Genomic DNA, 21,511 nt, shown 5'->3' with positions numbered 1-21,511 from the left:
CCCATTACACTGATCAAAACTTATCATTTCTTCCCCACAAAGAAACAAAAATCTGATAGTTCAGATAGTTGATACTGGGAAAAATACTTAAATTATCTTCCCATCCCGCCAATGGAGAGGGGGGGGGGATACATACAGACACATTCTACATGAAAAAATCGTATTAAGGTGGCAATTCTGTACCACGTATTACACAAATAATTTGCAAACTTTGTTTGAGACAACGGATAGAACTTTAAAATCCGGACCTTACGTCTAACCTGCTCAGAAAACTGGACCTTACGTCCCTGCTGTACAAAAATGTGAGCCTTACGTCCGGGGATCGCTTTTCTGTCGGACCATATGTCCACTGGATCTTATGTCCACTGGACGTATGTCCGCCGGACCTTTTTTCCCTCGGGTCTTCTGCCCGTTGAACCTTCTGGAAGTGGAAATTTCTACCCGTGGACCTTTTGGTTTTGGACCTTCTGTCCGGATCCCATTTAAAAGTTTCCCGATTACTCCTTTCTGAACCATTGAGCACTAAATGACAAGGGTGTGGAAAACTATTTGATTTGGAATGGCAGCAGCCATTCAACGCTTCCTAGCATGAACTCGAATCAAGCGGTCAGTCGCCACTGAATCACCTTCGATGAATGTAGAAATTTCCATGCGACGAAAGTCACCCCTTTTGATGAGACTCATGTTCCCTATTTTCGATATAAATTACTTATGTGCACTGTATATACGTTTCAACTAACAGTTCTTAATTAAAATGTTTTTTTTAACCTTCAATAAGTGTTTGTCGATTTTTGAATTTGATGTGGCAAGTGTCTACCCACTGAACCATTTTACAATAAGGGGAGGAGAAGTATAGCTATTGTTATACAAATAGCCATTCAACAAAAAAAAAAACTATATGAAATAGAAGATTCAGGTTGCGTGTGGTTTAATCAGTCCGGGGTACGAGTTATGAAAACGCATGTTTTCAGTAAAATGTTTCCTGCTTCTCTTCTGTTTCAATGTATAAGCTTTAGCAATTTTCCTTTTGTTTGCTGAACAAACGTATTCGTTACTTTTCGTGTTTAATCGCCATATAAAGTAATGATTGAGCTTCATTTAATGTTAAAACTCAATAATTTAATATTAAAGCGTTGTAACCGGCGTGATCGCAAGAGTTCTGTTTCTTACGCTTTGAAACGGGTAAAGGTTAAAGCATGTTGACTAGGGCATTGCTTTTCATTTTACTTTTCACGAGTGATATCAATCGTCAGAAATCGAATTTTATGGTTTTGTCCGCAGCTTCTTCAGCAGACAGAGAAAGAGACTATTATCCGTGCTACCGTGATCTTAATTGTGAATTAGGTAAGTAAATGAAGAGAAAATTTAAGGAAAATCATTAAGATCAGTTTGTAGTTTTAGTATGCACGAACTGCTTAGATTTCTGAAAGAGAGTCTTAAAATATTGCTTCAATGAGTTTTCTAAGATTCGAAAAGAACGACGCTTAACTACAGCTTTCTAAAAAGGCTGAATCTCTCATTAACCCTTTCAGGGGCGCGTCATTAATTTTTGAGAAATGTTAAGAAAAAAACACCACAAATGGGTTTATTTGATCATCTAGACATAGATTTTTCAGTTAAAATTTTTTTTTCAGAATTTTTTTCACTGGGGGTGGTGTCCCCATTTATTTATACCCCCCACCTGGGGAAGGACAAAAACATGTTTATGCATGTAAAAATGAATTTGAATCTTTTCGAACAATATGATTGACTACTTCAGGAAAAAAGAAGAAAAATGATTCACTCTTTTAGCGCTAATTAAAAATTTTAAAATCTGAAAAAAATTCCAATTTTTGGGGTAAACGAAAAATTGAAAATTTGATGATTTGAACAAGAAATTGAGCCTACGAAATTTTTTTTTTTTTTTTTGTTATTCTGCCATCCAATGTTGTTTATTGAACTTCAAAGAAGAGGACTCAAGCGATTTTGATTCAAAAAATTCGGAAAAGAGAGAGGAAAAAAATCATAAATTAGTGGTTTCACAGTGCAACCACCGCCCCCTGAAAGGGTTAAGGGGTCACAGTACCTTTTAAGCAATTTCGTTTAATTTATATACATTTTATATTTCTTTGAAACCATAACATGCATACTTATTTCGTAATCAATAATTTATTTTCAAAATTTAAAAATATTGCCTACTTGTTTTGAAAATTCAAAAAATTGAGGAAAATTTCAACTTTTTAAAATTTCTAAGGCTTTTTTATTTTTGCACTAATTTAAAAAACGTTTTTTGCAAAACGAACACTATAATCATCTCTAAAAATCTGTGCATTCATTTGCTTCATTAGAAAATTTTCTGTGATTAATTATGTAAAAAATCAAAGTTTTTTTGATTTTAAATTTGGGTTTTAAAAGTTTAATATGCTCTAAACATTAGAGTAATTTATAAAATGCTTATCCAATGCACAGTTTTGTCAAATATGTTATCCCGATTGCAAAAAGTATTACTTTAAAGCTGTATCTTTAATAGAAAAAAATCCTTAGGGATTCTAATGACATGAAAACACAAAAAAACTATCATCGAGAAAAAGCAATTTGAAGTTTTTCTTTTGCATATGAACACATAGGGAGCATGGCCTAAAACCACTCATAACTTTTTAAATATTTTAACTAAAGCAATGAAACTTTTCCCCTGTGTTCAGAATAGTTTTTTGTTTTGAAATAAGCAATAAAAATTTTTTTCGATCGTTTCATCATTTTTGAGGTACTGTAACCCCTTAAAAAAAGTATTTTCGACTGCAACTGTAATATTTTAAACAGTTATTTATGTTTTATTTTATTTTTTTAGCTGTATATCGTATTACTCCGCATTATCCGGCATGCCGGGAAAAAGCGGGGTTTACCAGCATGCCGGGAAATTCGAATTTTCCGGCATGCCGGATAATTCGAGGTTTATTTTGCAACAAAACAAAAGTAAATTTCCCCTCTCAGTTCCAATCAGAAAGCAAACCACCGTAAGGAGAAAAAAAATAAATCCCGAAAGTAACCTTTTTTTCAAAAAAAAAAAAAAAATGTGTTACACATAATATGTGCTTGTTATTTATGGTAGATCCTTATTAATGAATTTAATTATATACCAATAAAGTAATCAATTCACAGAAGCAATCATCGTTACTGCGATTTGCTCATAATTTTTTTAAGTAAATTATTTTAGGTTCCTTTTAGAAAGGTAAGTTTTTAATTTTTACTTATTGAATAGCTCTGGTAAATTCTTTAGCGCTGATTTAGGGGCGGTAACTTACTGCTTAAATGTTTCTTTACTTAGTTTTAATTTAATTTTTATTAAATTATTCGTTATTAAGCAATATTTTTCTTGTTGAAACAACAAATGACATTGTTAGTAAATATTTTTCAAAATTAAACTGTTTATTAATACTAATAAGATATGTTTTGAACTTACATTCAGTTTTATGCTGAGAACAGATATTTTTTATAGTATTAGTTTTTTTTGCTAACCTCGAGTTTTCCGGCTTGCCGGAAAGGACCAGGCAAGTGTTATTGAAAATCTGGTGACCCCCGAATTTTGCGGCATGCTGGATAATGCGGGGTAATACGGTATTTAGTTTTGACCAATCTAGCAGAAGGTTTGTTTTGTTGATTTATAATCAGCCAAACTCACTGACATGTTTACGAACCAGGCATTTGTATTTGTATTTTTTTTTTCTTTTTTTGGGTATTTTTTTTTCATTCCGTTAAACCGTCCCCCCCCCCCCCAGTAAAAATAAGCACACATTTTATGATATATTATCAGGAAATAAAATCTTATTTTTTAACAAAAAAATTTTAATTTCTTAAAAGATAGGTTCAGTTTTTTTAATTTTATTGCGTTGCATACTATTTTGCATACCGTGTCTGATATGGCGCAAATTTAACTTAAATGCATGACAGCTAAATCCTTTTAAATTGATTTAACAATTATTTTTCTCAATTTTTGGATGTTTATACAAACGTTTTGGAGCGTATCTTCTGTTTTATACCGCAAATATAATGCAAGAACCCTATTGAAATATGAATGGAGCAGTTTAAAATAGAGAAGTTTTGCCTCAAAGTTACCCGCAGTGATTGATTTGAATCCTAACTAGAAACATCAAATTTACTTTTGAAATATTTTGGGTTGATACCTAGCAAAGATCTGGAAATGTTCGACGACATTTACATAATTACACTATCCTACACTAAAAAAATAAATAAAAGTTTTTTTTTTTTTCTCTCAACTCAAACATGTTAAAAAACTTTTTCCATCATCCACAGATATTTGGTCATACAACTGAAGTTTGAAAGAAATATGTGTATTTACATGTATGATTAATACAAAAAAAAAAGTCAAAACTTAGTTATTGTTTATTTCTTTCTGTATTTGACATCAGAAACGTTTCTCTTAAATGTCTAATCGGCAAGCATTCGTTCATTTGGACAGGAGGAAACGAGAAAAAATGCCAATGTTGACGTCACTAATTCGAGGAAATTCTGTTTTTATCTTATTTTCTCGGAAACTTATGTTAAAGTAAAAAACAAATACTGAAATAGCGTTTAATGCATCTTGCAAATATGGCTAAAAACAACATAAATTACAAAATAAATAAAATAATTAAAACAATAGTGAACATTTTAAATTTTGGAACGGAGGGTTTTGAGATGGAAAAATTGGGTCTATCAGTTCAGAACCCCTGTATGAGTGGTCTTATATCAGTCTGCCCCCCCCCCCCCACACACTTCCTAAAAAGTTTTACGTGGATTGTTCGATTCAAACCAATTTTTGGAGCCATTTTTCGTTTATTTTTGAACAGTTCAAAAAACTCAACATTAGCACCTACGCGGGAACCTAAGATCAATTTAAATCCCGAACTTACCCGGATTTGCTTCAAACAAACTTTGTTGGAAAAAGCTCGTGATGAGAAACATACAGTTGGCTCTCTATTTAACGACTTTCAAGGGACCACAAAAAATTTTTCTTATGTAGAATGCGTCCTTAAATGAATCGATCATTTCAGAAAGGGCGTAAGTCGAATGGATTCTTGTAGGACTTAATCCCTTTCTGAAATAATCGATTCAAATAGAATGCTTCTAAAATTAAAGTGGAGCATCCGGGTCCTTGAAAAGTCGCCTTTAAATAGAGAAAGAAGTCAAATAGAGCGTCGTTAAACAGAGAGTCAACTGTATTGAAAAGATTTTTTTTTTATTTATCTTTCCTATCAGCATTATTGAACACGTCAAACATTTTTTACGAAAATGACAACATTATATTTTGGCACCTAAAACGTGTGCAGATTCTGAATATATTATTAATTTTCGGCTACAGAAATAGAAAAATTTATTCATAAAATCGAAATACCATATCTTGTAAATTTAACATTAACGCAAGTTAAAGATAAATATGACTCATTCAAAATTAAACGAATTCACAACTCTAATGTTTTTACGGGGACTGCGGAGTCGGTGGGAAAATTATAAACTCCCTCCTCCCAATTATTAATTCCTGATCACCAATGGACGTATGTGACAAAGTTGGCAAATATTTAACCTATACTGTAGATTTGTGTAAGGAAAATACAGGGTGTTCCAAAAATGACTCATACATTTAAAAAATCAATTAAAACTAAACGGACAGCGATTAAAATATACCGTTTGCTGCATTATGCTTAGGACAACGGTAAATTTTCAGAGAGACCAACTTTCAATTTTAGTTACAATGTTCCTCAACAGATGGCGCTGCATGTATTTTAAAAGGTATAATAGAAAACGCAGTCTGAAATCGCCAAAATGACCGGTTTATTTGAAAAATCAGTAAAATCTAAACGGGCAGCATTGATTTTTCAAATATGCCGGTCATTTTGGCAATCTTATAGACTGCGTTTTTTTAAATACCTTTTAAAATACCTGCAGCGCCATCTGTTGAGGAACATTGTAACTAAATATTGAAGTTTGTCTCTCTGAAAATTTACCGTTGCCCCAAGCATAATGCAACAAGCGGAATATTTCTATCGCTGCCCGTTTAGTTTTTTATTCATTTTTCAAATGTATCAGTCATTTTTAGAACACCCTGTACATTCACACGTACATAAATCCATTTTTATGTACATAAATGACTAAAGGGAGCTTACCTATTGATTATTTACTGTATAGAAATAGATTTAGACAAAAATGAAATAGCTCTGTGATCCTTATTCTTTATTTCCATTTCACTAAGATATTGAGGCATCCCATTTTTATTTTCTTCCTAGGAGAAGAATTAGAAACAAGAGCCATGGCTTGTTTAGAAGTTCTTCAGGATGAGGTAGTTCCTTTATTTTTTGTTACGAATTTATAAATAATATATAATAATAAATAAAACCGTAAGATGAGAATGAAGCATCACAATATATCCATTTCTGACATTTCTCGATTTGCCACACAAAAAGAGAAAATAAAATCATCCACTAGAAAATTTAAATTCTTATTTGTTATGTAATAATATGTGTAAAGGCAAAAAGAAATATTGGTTATCAGATTATATATTTGGCGTAAATTTTGCTTATTTAAAACCTTATTGATATTCATCTTCCCAGACAATATTTTAAGTTTTTGATTTTCATTTTTTTTTTTTTTTTTTTTTTGCTCTTAAAATTACTTTGTAAAAAAGTTTACTGAATTTCTACAAACTGTACGAAGGCAGACTTTTTAATGGTGTAAAAAAGATTTTTAGCCACCAGTTTAAAATTTAACTGAAGGTGTTTACGAAGCGTATTGGCGTTTTTTCAAAGCCGATCCGTCCGGAATGATTAGCCTCATAATGAGAGCGAATAAGTCATAGGACAGCTGCAACTTATGACAGGCACGGAAAGTTCTTGCTTGCAATTCTGTCTTAGCTTAGCGAGGTTGCATTAGAGCTTCTGGAGCTTTCTCGATGAATCAGGAAGGTTCTAATTAACTACCTAATATTTTCTTGAGGGTTCCAGAGACGTGACTGGCTTTAGCCGGGGAGATTTCTAAATTCTTCAGAAAGTTTCAAGGATAAGTTAGATATAAGAAAGGTTTCTGACATTTAGTGAAAAACTTTCCTGTTTTTTGCAAGAAATGTTACTAGTAGAAATTGGGAGCGTTGGACGCCCATTATTTTCCGGGAACGTTTCTGAATTGTTTTTACATTGAAAAAACAGCAAAAGCCTCGCTCATTTACATGTAAATACATTAATTTTCCAAAACTGAAAAAGTTGGCAATGAATCCCCCTGATTCCTCTAAATAACGGGTTTTGGGAAAATGATTCTCCATCTCCCCGCCAATAAAAAGGGAAACCTCGAAGGGCCTGAATATCATCGGAATCCATCTCAAAATTAGTGAGGAAAAGAAAAATCAGATCAGAAATTTGAAAATGATAAAAAAAGCCAAACTCTCCGATAATACTTCTAATTCTTACAGCACTACAGACCATTTGCTCTCAGGAAAAACCAACTGTAGAGGAAATGTGTATTTATTTATCTGTATTCAAATTTTCTGTTTAATAATAAAAAAAGGTTGTAAATTCACGGTACTAAATTCTGGTAATAAATAAAATAAAATATTAAACAGAAAACTGTTCCAGACTCTGAGTGAATTGATATGTAATACTTAATATTGAAATTAAAATATTGTACAAAGTCGAATTAGAGTATAAAAAATAATCCCGTTGAAAAAAAAATAATAATAAGCAATACGTATCATGTTTTCAAAAAAAAAAGAAAAGAAAAAAAAATGGAATTTGAATTTATACAATTTTAGAGTAATTGAAACTTTCCACAGCTCGATGTTTTTTTTTCACTTGCCACGACGAGACGTCAAAGTTTCACTGTATATAAAAACTAGCGGCCCGTCCCGACCTTGTTCGGGTTAAAAAGCGATCTATCTTTAAAAAATATTCTGCAGGTACTTTTAATTGGAATTTAATAGTAAGCAAAATTTTTTGATTCGTTTTTATGAGGTTTGCAACAAATTGATTTACATCATTTCCTGATCAACAGAGACTAACACATAATTCCCACTGAGCAATACAATCTTATCATGTGTAACGTTCATAAGAACTTTTTATTGGGAGTTGTAATCACTTAAATTGAAAAAGGAGATATGCGAAGACCATACATATGCAAGGAATGTGAGCCAACTGATCTTCTGCAGGTGATGTTAGAACAACAAAATCATATCATTCCGTAGTGATTTTAATTGTGGTTGAGCTCCCCCCATTGCATAGTTAGGCAAATTAAAGTAACGCAATAAAATGTTTGGGATATTGCCTTTAATTTTAAAAGTCCCGGGGTGTTAAGGTAATTAAGGAATTTTTTTAGATGATGCACAGCGTTGGTGGCAAAAACTATAGCCCTCTCGCATATTCAATGTAATTTTTTGACTGTTTTGGTTTCAGGTTAAACATTGAGGATCAAATCATTCAGAGAGAATTTCTCACCTCATCTATTTTAATAAGATACCATTTTCCAGTATTTTTACTTACTTGTCATTAAATACTCTACTAATACTTACTACCATCTCCTAAACGGGCTCTTAAAGTCGTTCTTGAGATACTGAGGTTGTAAAGGGGACGACTTTCATCAGACATAAAGTATATCTGCATGCGTTCATCAGGCCCATCCCTCCACAGGAAGATAATGTCGAAAGTCAACGTCAAATACGAGGGTGACATCTCTCATAATTTTGTCTGAACTTTTGTGATCTTTTAGGGTTCCATTTACGCCTTCAATAGCCTAACAGTGACTCATTGAACTTTCATCCTACATTATGTGATACCCTCTTGAAGATTCTCCCAATTACCCGTTTTTTCTTGTGGAACATACAGATCTCTTTGAAGGAGATTTTCAAAGCAATTAAATGTGAAATGGTCAGTTTTTCCACCTCAGTAAAATCAGTTCCATGAAAAACCATCGAAAAAGCTTATTGATCGTTATTTGGCTTACGGTTTAACTTATTAAGTTTTTCCATTTCCACCGGGAATGTCGATTAACATTAATTTGCGTTTCTGATTTTCATGTACCAATGTTGGTGTTTTTTTTTTTTTTTTTTTGTCATCGGCAGAAGCGTAAACAATGTTCGCGAACCGATTAAAGTAATTTTTAACAATACTAAATTTAGTCAAATTATTTTTAAAAAAAATGGTCAGATCCTACGTTTTTAAGCCTGCGCTTTCAGAAAAAAATACTTTTAAAATTTTGGAAGCGACCCCATTCTTAAATTTTTGATTTACATTTACATACTCAAAATTGCATAAGCATAAAGAACTGATATTTTTCAGAGCAGAGAGGAAGTGTTTGAATGGATTAAAGAAGCGTCAAAAGGCATCATAACCAGTAGCGACCTTGATGAGTATCATGAGAGACTTTGTGCAGCAGACGAAAACCTAAGAGTTAGTATTAACGAAAATTTATCTTTGATATTTTATTTATTTTCGGCATTTTTTCTTCCTTTTACAAAAAAGGAAGTATTGTATTCGCGAAAAATTTCACTCAAAAATCGACCTTAATTTCAATTTTACTCACCCCCGAATGAATATTGAGTTTTTTTTCGACTCGACCACACGTGGATAAGTGCCTGAGAACGTATAGACACGCGAAATATCCATAATGACGATTCCCGAGTTAAGTACAACGAATTTTCTCGTGCCGTCTGTATGTACGTATGTATGTGCATAACTCAAGAACGGAATGTTCTAGGAGGTTGAAATTTGATATGTAGAATCCTAGTGGGTTCTAGTTGTGCGCCTCCTTTTTTGGTTGCATTCGGGTGTTTCTAAAGGGGTCTTTTCCCCTTTTTGGGGGGGGGGAATCATTGTTAATTTCGATGTAAACTCAAGTGGTGTTATAATTTGGCGGACACTCGGTGATACACATCGCCAGTCTTTTGGTTGCCAAGTTTTGTCAACAGCTTAGCAACAAATTTATCGTTTTTTTTGAGCAATCACGATTGCTTATTGTTCTCATTTGACCGTTTTTGAGGTCCGTGCCTTTTTCAGCTTGGACCAGAAGCCTTTGCAGCACCACCGCCCGCCGTCCTCTGCAGGCGGCGCGGCGCGGCTGCTCCGCCTGAGCTTTCCGCTTCTCCTGGTAGGAGGCGTCCATGTCCTACACATACGCTCGCTCACACACTTACACGCCTACGTGCATACACACAGATCTACGCGCACACACAAGCCTACTCACTCACACACACACAACTATGCACACGTAACCGCCCAGGAGGAGGGGCAGGCTTGGGGGGGGGGACAGGAGCTGTTTCTAGAAACAATAACTCCAATGAGTAGGGTCCTGTCTCAGTTCGTGATTGCGAAAAACAGAATTTGAATTCAAAATTTCTGATTTCAAATTAATTTTTTTTTTCTTTTCCTTTTTTTTATTTTTAGATTTGGTTTCAATTCGGCTCCTGTTAGTGGTATTTAGAGAGTAAACAATTGAATCACATTAAAATTGCCAATGATGAGAAAATGACATTAAATTGGAGTAAAAGGAAGTCATGTGATGCACACATCAGCTCGTTTATGCATAGTACATGGGACGGGCGAATACATTCAAGGTGAAAAAAATGAAATACCCCTTAATTCTTCGGCTATTATACGTACTGGGAAAGTTTGAAAGGTGTCATCCGACTGGATTAAAGTTTTCTTCAAAAATGCGTTAGGTTAAATTTTGATCAGGTACCCATGTACAAAGTAAACAAGCACAAACTCTGAATTTTCGAATGAGAACCCCTTTTTTTTAATACATAACTAGCTGCGTCGCCCGGCTTTGCACGGTCTACCTCGAAAATAAAAACTATGTCAAGTGACGCGTGTTCAACGATCAGGCTTGAACAAAAAAAAAAATCAGTAAAATTTTGCGGTAGATTTGCGGAAAAATAACCAAAAAAAAAACATTTTAAGTTCTCCAATTACAGGAAAAACCTCAAAACAAAAGTCAGAATTTTATTTGTACATATTCGAGAAATAAAACGGTAACAGATCTTTTTTCTCAATGATTTTCTTTACCCTACAAATTTTAATAAAAGCATTGTTACCGAAAGTTGAGATGAAGTACTGAATAGTAGTTTGAATGGAGGAAAGCCTTCGAAAAATATGGATTTTATGTCGAAATCTGAGTGTCATAATTAATAGTTTTTGATGGATAGCTCCGCTAATTATTATTGGAGGATTATGTTAAATGCTCAAACATAAAGACGGGAAAATTAGGAATCCATCGGTACCTGGTTCGCTGGTCAATTCATTGGCGTTCGGGTGGACTAGATACATACGCTCAGTTTTTAATAATATAAGATTGAGTTTTTAAGGCTAAAAGCAGCTAGGCTACCAAATTTCATGACAATCTGAATGCAAGATATTAGCGAAAAATAGTTCAGAGCCCGCCACTGCATTTAAATCGGTTCTTTTAAGGTCAAAGTTTACCGCTCGATGCAATCGGGTTTATGAAATTCCAATGATTTTTTAAGAAGAAGTAACTGAAGCTACTCACTATAATACATCAACTTTAAATAATTTATTGACAACTTTTGGGTTTTGTTAGCGGTTTCAATTTTTACCTAACTTAGAGAAACATATATATTTCTGTTACACATTTAAAAAAAAAAAAAACTTCAATATTCAACCATTTTGCGTACAATTTAGTTAGAAATATAAAAACCTACACGCACAGGCGCTGCCTGAACATACCTTCTGGATGGAGTTCAAAAAGCCCTCACATCAAAACTACTGTATTACAATAATGTTAAACCAATGCCTTTGGATGAGGCTTTAACCCCCCCAATCTATGTCACTGTCTCAGTTGTCTGTGACTTCTTGTAACCTTCTCAGCATGACCGCCATCTCATTTAAAAATGGTACTTTCAAGGTCAAAGTTTCCTGATCAATGCAAACGAGTTTACCAAATTTCAATTAATTTTTCAAAGAACATAACTTTGTTTCTCTCTATAATACATTAATTTTAATCAGTTATTTGAAAGTTGTCAGTTTTTGTTAAAGTTAGTTATTTTTACCGAACATAACAAAACAGAATATTACGGATACAGATTTAAAAAAAGCAACCTTCAATGTTCTAGCAGTTGTTTAAAGGTTGATAGTATATAATAATCACTACGCACAGGGCCGTTTGCAAGGGGAGGTTCCCTCCGAAAATTTTCAAAACTCTTACAAAAAAAAAAAAAAACGAAAAAAAAACGAAAAAAATCTGACAAAATAATTGTTGTTATTATTACTGTTGACATTATTGTTTGATAATTTCACTTGACGAATAAAATTATTGTTATTGAAAAATTGGGCAAACTATTGATGTAACTGTATCTTCTTTTTGAGAAATGTCATTAGTTTCATCAGCCATCACTATAAAACATCATACAGAATTTACTTATTTTAGTTTCTTTATTATTGACAGTTTCACAAACATAAATGATTTTGTAATTAATAGATTTTAATATTGTACATTTTCTGAAGTGGATTTTAGGTGTTTCTTAAAGACTGAATCCGTCAGAAAAAATTCTAAATTTTTATAAAGCACGAAATTTTCCGTCGCTGACGCATCCTCATATAATAATAGACAATGATCGAGTAACGCTCCTGACGTCATCAACAATGAAACTCACGCCACGGCAGGATCATTTCATAATACGTTTTGGTAATGTCTAACATGCAGGGAAAGGCTTTATTGTATCGAGGCTGAACTGGATCCGGTAACTTAACTGTTCTACTGGTAAGACTCATTTCAGGGAAATGAAGAAACAAAAAAGTGGTCAACACAATGAACGCTATATACTGGAGTTGGGGGTTCATCCACTGGAGTGATGTCAACTATTAAAATATCACCTAACAGGCAATTACTTCGTTCAAATGTAGAAGCAAATTTCACTCGTCATATCTTGACGTGTGATTTTCTAGTCGTAAATGTTTTGCTCGCGTTTTGGACAATATAATATCTGCAGCCTAATACATTAAACAGCTTAATTAATTTCAGCCTTTAAACACAAATAGAACCCTCTGAAAAGATACTCTTTTCGTAAATTTGGTACTGTCTGGCTCTTATCACAATTTCATATTAGTACTACATTATCTGAAGTAAAAGAAATATTGATTATTAAGTTTACTTTCAAACACTATTGTAACTTTAATAAAAGCGTAAAAATGCTATGTTTGAGGAAAATGACAATTTTCTCTAAGAGGAAGAACAAAATACGGAGTGTCCGAAAAGTCCTCGACACATTAAAAAAAAATATTGAAAAGCAACAAATCGCCGTTTGAATGACATACATACCCACAAAAATACAATCGAACTTGCTTATAACGAGCGCAAACGGACCGTGATATTTGCTCGTTATACCCAAGTGCTCGTTAAAAGCGAGTTCGTGAAAAAAATCACAAAAATTCATTACAGTTGCTTTTTTTTCGTCTTTTTGTTCACTGTGGAGTACGAAATAAGCTTTGAACTCTCTAAATGTAACTTTCTTGTTCCGTTGTTTTTGAGGAATACACGTGTACACACATATATAGTTTTAACTGTTTCTTTACTCCACAAATTAAAACGAGCTGATGTGTGCATCACATGGCTTCTTTTTACTCCAATTTAATGTAATTTCCCCATTATTGGCAATTTTAATGTGATTCAATAGTTTACTCTCTAAATATCACCAACAGTGGCCAAATTGAAACCAAATTTTTTTTTAAAAAATCGCCAAATTTGTCGCCAAGTTGACGACAAAACTTGGTGACCAAATGACTGGCGATATAGTGCCAAGTGTCAGCCAAATTATAACACCACTTGAGTTTACATCGGAATTAACAATGATTTCCCCTCAAAAAGAGACAAAAGACCCCTTTAGAAACACGAGAATGTCTACGTACCAAATTTCAACTTTCTAGGACATACCGTTCTTGAGTTATGCGACATACATACGCACATACGTACATACGCACATACATAGGTACATACAGTCGCCACGAGAAAACTCGTTGTAGTTAACTTGGGAATCGTCAAAATGGATATTTCGGGCGTCTAAGGTATATATGCACGTGTAGTCGGGTCGAAAAAAAACTCAATGCTCATTCGGGGGTGAGCAAAATGGAAATTAAGGTCCATATTTGAATGAAAATTTTACCGCGACTACAACACCTCCTTTTTTTTGTAAAAGGAAGTAAAAAGTGCCGTCATCGCTTGTGCTCAGGATTTATGATTTATCACTAACTTTGGTTGACATTGGAATGTTAAAGCAAATTTACCAGAAAAGAACAAGCTGAGCTGGAAATCAAGAGAAATTTTTCGAATCACAAAAATATTGCTCGCTTTAAGCTGGGTTTGCTCGTTAAAAGCGAGTTATGCTGGCATAGATTAAACATTGCACCAACCAAGTCTTTCTGTTTTTGTCGCTTAATCCGGGTTCTCGTTAAATCAGGGCTGATTATAAGAGAGTTCAACTGTACTTCAAATTTTACGACTATTTTTTGCGTTAATTCAGACTGAGTAATTATCTATCGATTTTAATTTTTAGCAGATTATATGAAAAATATGAGTTATAGAATTGTGATATATTTTTCTTATTTCTAATAAAACTTTTTTTTTCATATTTGATGCAGAAAGAAGGATTTCGCAGCGTAATGCAAAGAACTTTCGATTATTTTATGGTAAGTATTATTAAATGTTAATTTAAAATATGCAATTTAATAAAATTTAAATGAAAATATTTACGAAAAAATTAATCGATTAATTTTCTTCCAAGTCGGTGTTTCATTACGTGTAGAGTTGAAAATTAGTTATTGCATTCTATCAATGACGTCACACTGGAACGTCTACTAGAACTCTGTTGATTGATGATGGTGTCAAGTGCATACTTAATGAAGTATTACATGGTTCTTACTGTTAAAAAAAAGGGGGGGGGAAATCAAGTTATTTTTGTTGTGTATTTTTGTAATCTGCACTGTAAAAAAATTCCGACTGAGCGTATTTATAACGTGTATCGGCTTCAGTTCGATTATGGCCCGTCCGGACTGATTAAGCATTCTAAGGGAGCGAATAAGTCCATGGACTGCGAAACTTTGCAAGAATTGCAGGAGAATAAAATTCTTGATACTTTCTTGCAATTCTGCCGTAGCTTTGGCCATGTTTCCATTACTGATTTTGAAACTTTCTTGGTAAATCAAGAAGGTGCCAAGCTATTATGTTATTCTTACTAAGTTTACTCTAAAGTTCCAGAGACACGACTGGCTTTAAACGGGAAGATTTCCGAATTTTTCAGGAATCTTCCAGGATAATTTCCGGAAGGTTACTGAATTTTAGCGGAAAAAAATTCCTGACTTTTCACGATATGTTACTGGCAGAAATTGGGCACATCAGCTGCCCAGTATTTTCCAGGAACGTTTCTGAATCGTTTTTACAGTGTGGAATATCCTCTATGAAATCTGTACTGTCCAGTTCATGAAAAATAGAGTATAGTCATGCAGTCGTTCCTCGTTTTATTAAGGTTGTTTTACAAAACTAATAAAGTAGAACTTCTTCCGATATGTATTGATATAAAGTTTTTAGGAAACACTACAACAAACAACAAAAACCCCAGCATCAGCTAATTTCAATGGGAGCGTCCTCAGCAACTCGAAGACAGTCAAGATGGTATTCAAACTCTGGCGAAATTTTAATCAGCGATTGGGCAGTATTACTACATAAATTAAGTATGATAAAAAGATCGCAAGTGCATACATGCATTTTTTCTCTCCAGATAGTGGCAATAGTCCCAAAATGATGGGCCACCTCAGGCGACTCAGATTAACTAAGTTTCGAAAGAGAGCGAATAAGACACTGGATAGCTGTAACTTTGCAATTCCAAAGAGAGCTAATAAGACACTGGATAGCTGTAACTTTGCAATCCCAAAGAGAGCTAATAAGACACTGGATAGCTGTAACTTTGCAATTCCAAAGAGAGCTAATAAGACACTGGATAGCTATAACTTTGCAATCCCAAAGAGAGCTAATAAGACACTGGATAGCTCTAACTTTGCAATCCCAAAGAGAGCTAATAAGACACTGGATAGCTATAACTTTGCAATCCCAAAGAGAGCTAATAAGACACTGGATAGCTCTAACTTTGCAATCCCAAAGAGAGCTAATAAGACACTGGATAGCTGTAACTTTGCAATCCCAAAAAGAACGAATAAGGCACCGGATAGCTGTAACTTTGCAATCCCAAAGAGAACGAATACGTCACTGGATCGCAGCAACTTTACAAGGCAGGAATGCCAGGCAAGAAATATACTTGGCTCTTCCTTGCAATTCGCGCATAGCATTGGCCGTAGTTGCTCCAAAAAAGAAAAAGGTAGTAGGGGAATGTAAGGCAAAGTGAAATAGCGGGGCAAAGTGATGGTGAAATATTTACTCCGCTTTTAGTGCCATTTACCTAAAATATTTTAACTACGTAGTAACATATGTAGTCTATTCCAGTCAAGAAAAAAGTGCCTCTGAAAATCAAAGAACATGATAATACAAGCAATTTTCAAAAACTGGTACTCAAACTGTAATATTTTGTTGTAAGTTAAAAATTGTTTTGATATTATCAAATGATAAAGTTCTTGTTGTTAACAATTTGAATATTAATTGGGACCTTCTAATATTCGGTGCAGTATTTATTTAGTAAATATTTAGCTTATTTGTATTTTTAATATTTTTCACAATTTGTCAAGAGCATGCGGGGCAAAGTGAAATAGTTCATTTCAATCATTCACTAAATCACTTGCGTATTTATTTATAAACTTATTTATTTACATTCCTTCAATTCATAATTCACCTATTAATTCATTCTTTCACTTATTTTCTTACTCATTCACAATTTTTTCACTCATACATTTCTTCTCACGTATTAATTAATAAATCAATTAATTTATTAGTTTATTGCTTCATTATCTTCTCATTTATTAAATTATCATTTTATTTGCTCATTATTTTATTCAAAAATAGTTTTCACAATCGAATAAAAAATATTTTAGTCGAAAAAAATATTTCATTATTCACTTTGCCCCATGGAAAAACCAAAGTTAAAAATTTCCACTTTTTTTCCAAGGCACAATTTTACTATCAAAAATAAAAAAGAATGTTTAAATGTAAGTTTTATTATAAAATACAATGTTCTTTCTTTATGTACCGTAATTTTGAAATCGAATTTCCCATTTGTTCATTTTAAAAACTCTGTCATCTTAACCATTTCACTTTGCCCCACATTCCCCTACTACAGAACAAGTGGTTTCCTCTCTCGATGCATTTAGGATGGTGTTCATCGAAGACAATCAAGCCTTGCTGTATATGTCGATTTCAAAACGCTTATGACAAACTCTTGTATAGTAAGCTTTTCAAGAAGTTTATAAAGGCTGGTGTTAGAGGAAACTTGATCAACTAGCTTGCATCATTTATCTTCCAAAGAATTGCTAGAGTTAAATATCAAAATCCTCATTTTCCAGATACGTCCGTCTCCAAAGTGGTCTACTACAGAGTGCCGTTTCTAGCTGTACTACTCATACTTTCAGGGTGTCCTGAAATAGACTGACTGATTTCAAAAATGTATAACAGGAAAACGGTTAATGATAAAAAAAAAACAAATTCTTGTGGAACATTCATGTGGTGACCCTTTAGTTAAAAATTTTTTAAATAGATGGCGCTGCAGATAGTAAGCTTTAAGTCAAAAAAGAAGGATTGAAATACACCGATTTTTCCTCACATTGCGACATTCACAAGTCGCAATTCTGCAACCGGCGGTAGAAATTTTGAAAATATTGTGGCGTAATTTTGTTTATTAAAAACATTTTTCGAAAAACTATGATGTAATTTTTTTACCTTTCTTTGATTAACGGTCTTACGATGTGCAGCGCCATCTATTGAAAAATTCTTGAACTAAAATTTGGAACTCTGGGAGACAAAACTTACGGCCCATTACATTAATTTTCCGCAAGAATTATTTTTTTATCATTAACGGTTTTTCTGTTATACATTTTTTAAAGCAGTCAGTCTATTTCAGGACACCTTGTAACTTACTCATACTTAAACAAACAAATACTCCAAAGAAAAACGTAGGCACTATGTAAATTAAAACATACTTTAGATGTTTGTTGCATGCAACATAAAAACATGAATTCTAGTTCAAACACGAATGACTGTCACTGTTTCGTTTTCTATACTTGTTAACCCCATAGTTTCATTTCATTTTCAAAATCTTTGGAATAAATGAAAGCTTCTCTATTAATTGCAGATGAATTGCAACGGAGAATCCGAATCAGATATGTGTGAAAACATTCGAGAAATGGCGGTAAGTTGAAGTACATATTTCTGTCACAAACAAAATGTGGTTTGAAAACTTTGAAGAGGAGAAAAAAGAGAAATTGGAAGAAACATGTGATAACTTTTGTGCAATAGTTTATGATTGGTTTTTGCTTTACGTTTCAGGTCCAATTAAAAAAATTAAATAATAATAATCAAAAAAACTAATGTACCGTGAGGTCTAGAAATGAAAAAATTCAATCTTTAAAAAAATTACTAAATACCGTCCCATAAAACATTTTGAAAGTTGAAAATAAAACAAAAAAAATTTAATTAATTTGAATTTTGTCATCTTGAATTCAAATTATGTTTTTCGCAATCACGTGTGCGTGTGCAGGCATGAGTGTGTGGGTATGTGTGTGTGTGTGTAGTTGTGTGTAGGTGTGTGTGTGTGTAGGTGTGTGTTTGCATGCGTGTGTGTGTAGGTGTATGTTTGCATGCGTGTGTGAGTAGGATATGGACGCAACCTGGACACGGTTTTCGCGAGAGGAGCAGCATCGTGAGGCCGGTCGACGGTGGTGCTGCAGAGGGAGGCGGGGGGAAAATAAAATCAAAGAACGCCAAAAAACAGTCAAATGAAAAAAAATAAGCAATGTGATTGCTCAAAAAATAGTTTAAATTTTGAGATTTTGAATGTAAATTACGTTTTTCGCAATCACGAACTGCGATAGTACCTTACTTTTCTCCGCACACACCCCACCACTTAGCTGTAAGCCTTAGGTTCCACTGTCCGGGGCGATACTACCGTACTCGTTTAGTTTTTGGTTTCTACTAATGGCTTTTATCGTAACTATACTTTGAATTCAAGGCGTCAAAATTCAAATTAATGCCAGGGATGCTGGATGTTACGTGATGGAAGTTGTGTGTTGGATACTGTTTTTATGTAAAAAGGATTGTGTACAGTCGAGAAAGTCGTTTATAAATTGTTCGACTGCGAGGAGCATGAACGCCACGGCCAGGCGACAACATGCTCGTGAAGGCCCCCATTGACAGAGGACAGGAACGCCACCACCAAGGAGGAGGAACATGCTCGCTCGTGCAGGCTAGTGCACCAGAGGAGTTTACATTACAAGCATGGAAAAATATGATCAAAGACGTAAACTACTGTCAAGTGAAAACAATGAGCAATCGTAATTGCTTTAAGCAATCATGATTGCTCAAAAACTATTTTGAATGAGTAAAACGAAAGCACTAATATCAAAAGTCGTTGAAATACATAAATATATAGTTCAAGAAATTAAATACAGATAAAACTATAAAATAACTATTATATTTCAAAAGAACTGCAGTCCATTTTTTACGCGATCGTACGGCACCGTTCATTTTAAGGAGTCGGTCTTTTAGACTCGTTTGTTTCTGAACGACACGTGATATATCCATAGATTTACATGAGCCTTTGTGTGTTTTCTCAACAGTTTATTCCGCTTACATGACGCTAGTTCACTATAAGAAAATTCCGAAACATCACAGATTAGCAGCAAGTTACCGCCCCCAAGCCAGGGCTAAGACATAATTGAACTGTTAAGTACCCAAGCTTTGCCTTCAATTCACAGGTCGAACCGCACCGTGCTGTGGAAACTCGCTGATAAGATAAATTTACTTTGTCCACCAGTTTGCTGGCACTCTCAGCTTCAATGAGATGACATCTGTCTGCAGCTCGGTTATTTGCTAATCTAGACTAATGAGTTCTTATAAGAACAAAACTGCAGTCTCTGGATGTGATAACTGGGCTGTTTGGTATGTTGCGTGCAGTCGCAGATTACTTTCGGGGCAACGTTCCGGCATTTTACAGGGTTTGATTAATTTCTTGTTAAAAAGTTTCCAGAATTGCTACATGTTGCGCGAATAAAAATTTCTCATAATTGTGCAACGTATTTTAAGTACCAGTTTAAAGATGAACTGAGCGTATTTATCATGTCTATCCCCTCCAGTTAAATTACGGCCCCACCCCATTGATTACGCTCTAAATGAGAATCAAATGCAAGGTTCTTGATCACGTGATTATGCAAAAATTTTATGGAAATGAGATTATTGGTACATGCAGTTTTTATCTTAGCTTTGACTATGACTGCAATGATGCTTTAGGCACTTACCCTGTTGGATCAAGAAGGCGTCAAGTCTGTATTTAATAAACATTTTATTTTTTTCTGACAGTCCCTGGTTTGTTCCAGAGACGTGACTGGTTTTTATCGTTACCATTTCTGAATTCTTCAGAAATATTCCAGGATAATTTTAGGAAAGTTTATGAATTATGGCGGAAAACGTTCCTGGTTTCTGCTAAATATGTTACTGGCAGAAATTGGGCACATTAGCTACCCATTATTTTCCAGGAACATTTCTGAATTGCTTTTACAATGTTCTTTCGCTCGCGTGAAGTACAGGGTGTCCTGAAATAGACGGAGATTGTTTTCCAACATTTATAACAAGGGAACGATTGATGATTTAAAAAAAAAACAAATTCTTAGAGAAAATTCATTTTGGTGGGAGCTATATTTTTTCCCTCAGAGTTCCAAATTATTATTCAAAATCATTTCAATAGATGGCGCTTCACATTTTAGGCCTGTAAGTCAAAAAAGAAGAATTGAAATTCACTTATCTGTCCTCCAATTGCGATATGTGATTACAGCCGACGATTGCCATTTTGAAAATATTGTTACGTACTTTTGTTCATTAAAAACATTTTTCGAAAAATTATGATGTAATTTTCCATCTTTTTTTTTTCAAATTTTAAATACGGGCTTACTATCTGCAGCGTCATCTATTGGAAAAATTTTCAACTAAAATTTGGAATTTGGGGGTTAAAAATGTACGACCCACCATATGAATTTTTGGCAAGAATTATTTTTTGATCATTTACCGTTTACCAGTTATAAATTTCTGAAAACAGTCAGTTTTCTTCAGGACACCCTGTATAAGTTTTTGGTTTTTCTTTTCAGGGTTGCCTCTTTGATCTTGTTGAAGAGAATGTTGAGAAAGAGAAGTGCGGATATCTCGTTGATCTTCAGAAAAGAAAGCTGAAATGAAAACGTTTTATGCGATGGTCATGGATGGCGGTGTTGGCATCGGCGTTTCTTTGTTCTGATCCAAAGCATTTGTGTGTCAATTAAATCTGAAAATAATTATGGAAAAAACAGAAAATAATAAACTACCGTATTATTTTGATTCATTATATATATTTTTTTTTTTCTGT

General features: G+C 33.9%; 1 protein-coding gene across 1 annotated transcript; it reads left to right on the top strand.

Annotated features, from left to right (window-relative positions):
- The first annotated feature begins 1,132 nt into the window (after window positions 1–1,132).
- Window positions 1,133–21,452, top strand: LOC129228250 (uncharacterized). Its single transcript, XM_054862918.1, has 6 exons — window positions 1,133–1,344; window positions 6,261–6,313; window positions 9,294–9,404; window positions 14,604–14,651; window positions 18,254–18,310; window positions 21,258–21,452. Exons 1-6 carry the CDS (start codon window positions 1,197–1,199, stop codon window positions 21,342–21,344), a joined length of 504 nt encoding a protein of 167 aa, XP_054718893.1. The 5' UTR covers window positions 1,133–1,196; the 3' UTR covers window positions 21,345–21,452.
- Window positions 21,453–21,511: the final 59 nt, after the last annotated feature.

This window comes from Uloborus diversus, chromosome 8 (assembly GCF_026930045.1).
Source record: "Uloborus diversus isolate 005 chromosome 8, Udiv.v.3.1, whole genome shotgun sequence".
NCBI lineage: Eukaryota > Metazoa > Arthropoda > Arachnida > Araneae > Uloboridae > Uloborus > Uloborus diversus.
This window is presented reverse-complemented; position numbering and strand designations above follow the sequence as displayed.

What these genes read in the sequence shown, in the direction of transcription:
- LOC129228250 (XM_054862918.1), top strand. Translation starts at nt 1,197, where the DNA reads ATGTTGACTAGGGCATTGCTTTTCATTTTACTTTTCACGAGTGATATC. An exon ending in GAACTTTCGATTATTTTATG is followed by an intron (nt 14,652 to 18,253) that starts GTAAGTATTATT and finishes TATTAATTGCAG; the next exon opens with ATGAATTGCAACGGAGAATC. An exon ending in AAAACATTCGAGAAATGGCG is followed by an intron (nt 18,311 to 21,257) that starts GTAAGTTGAAGT and finishes TTTTCTTTTCAG; the next exon opens with GGTTGCCTCTTTGATCTTGT.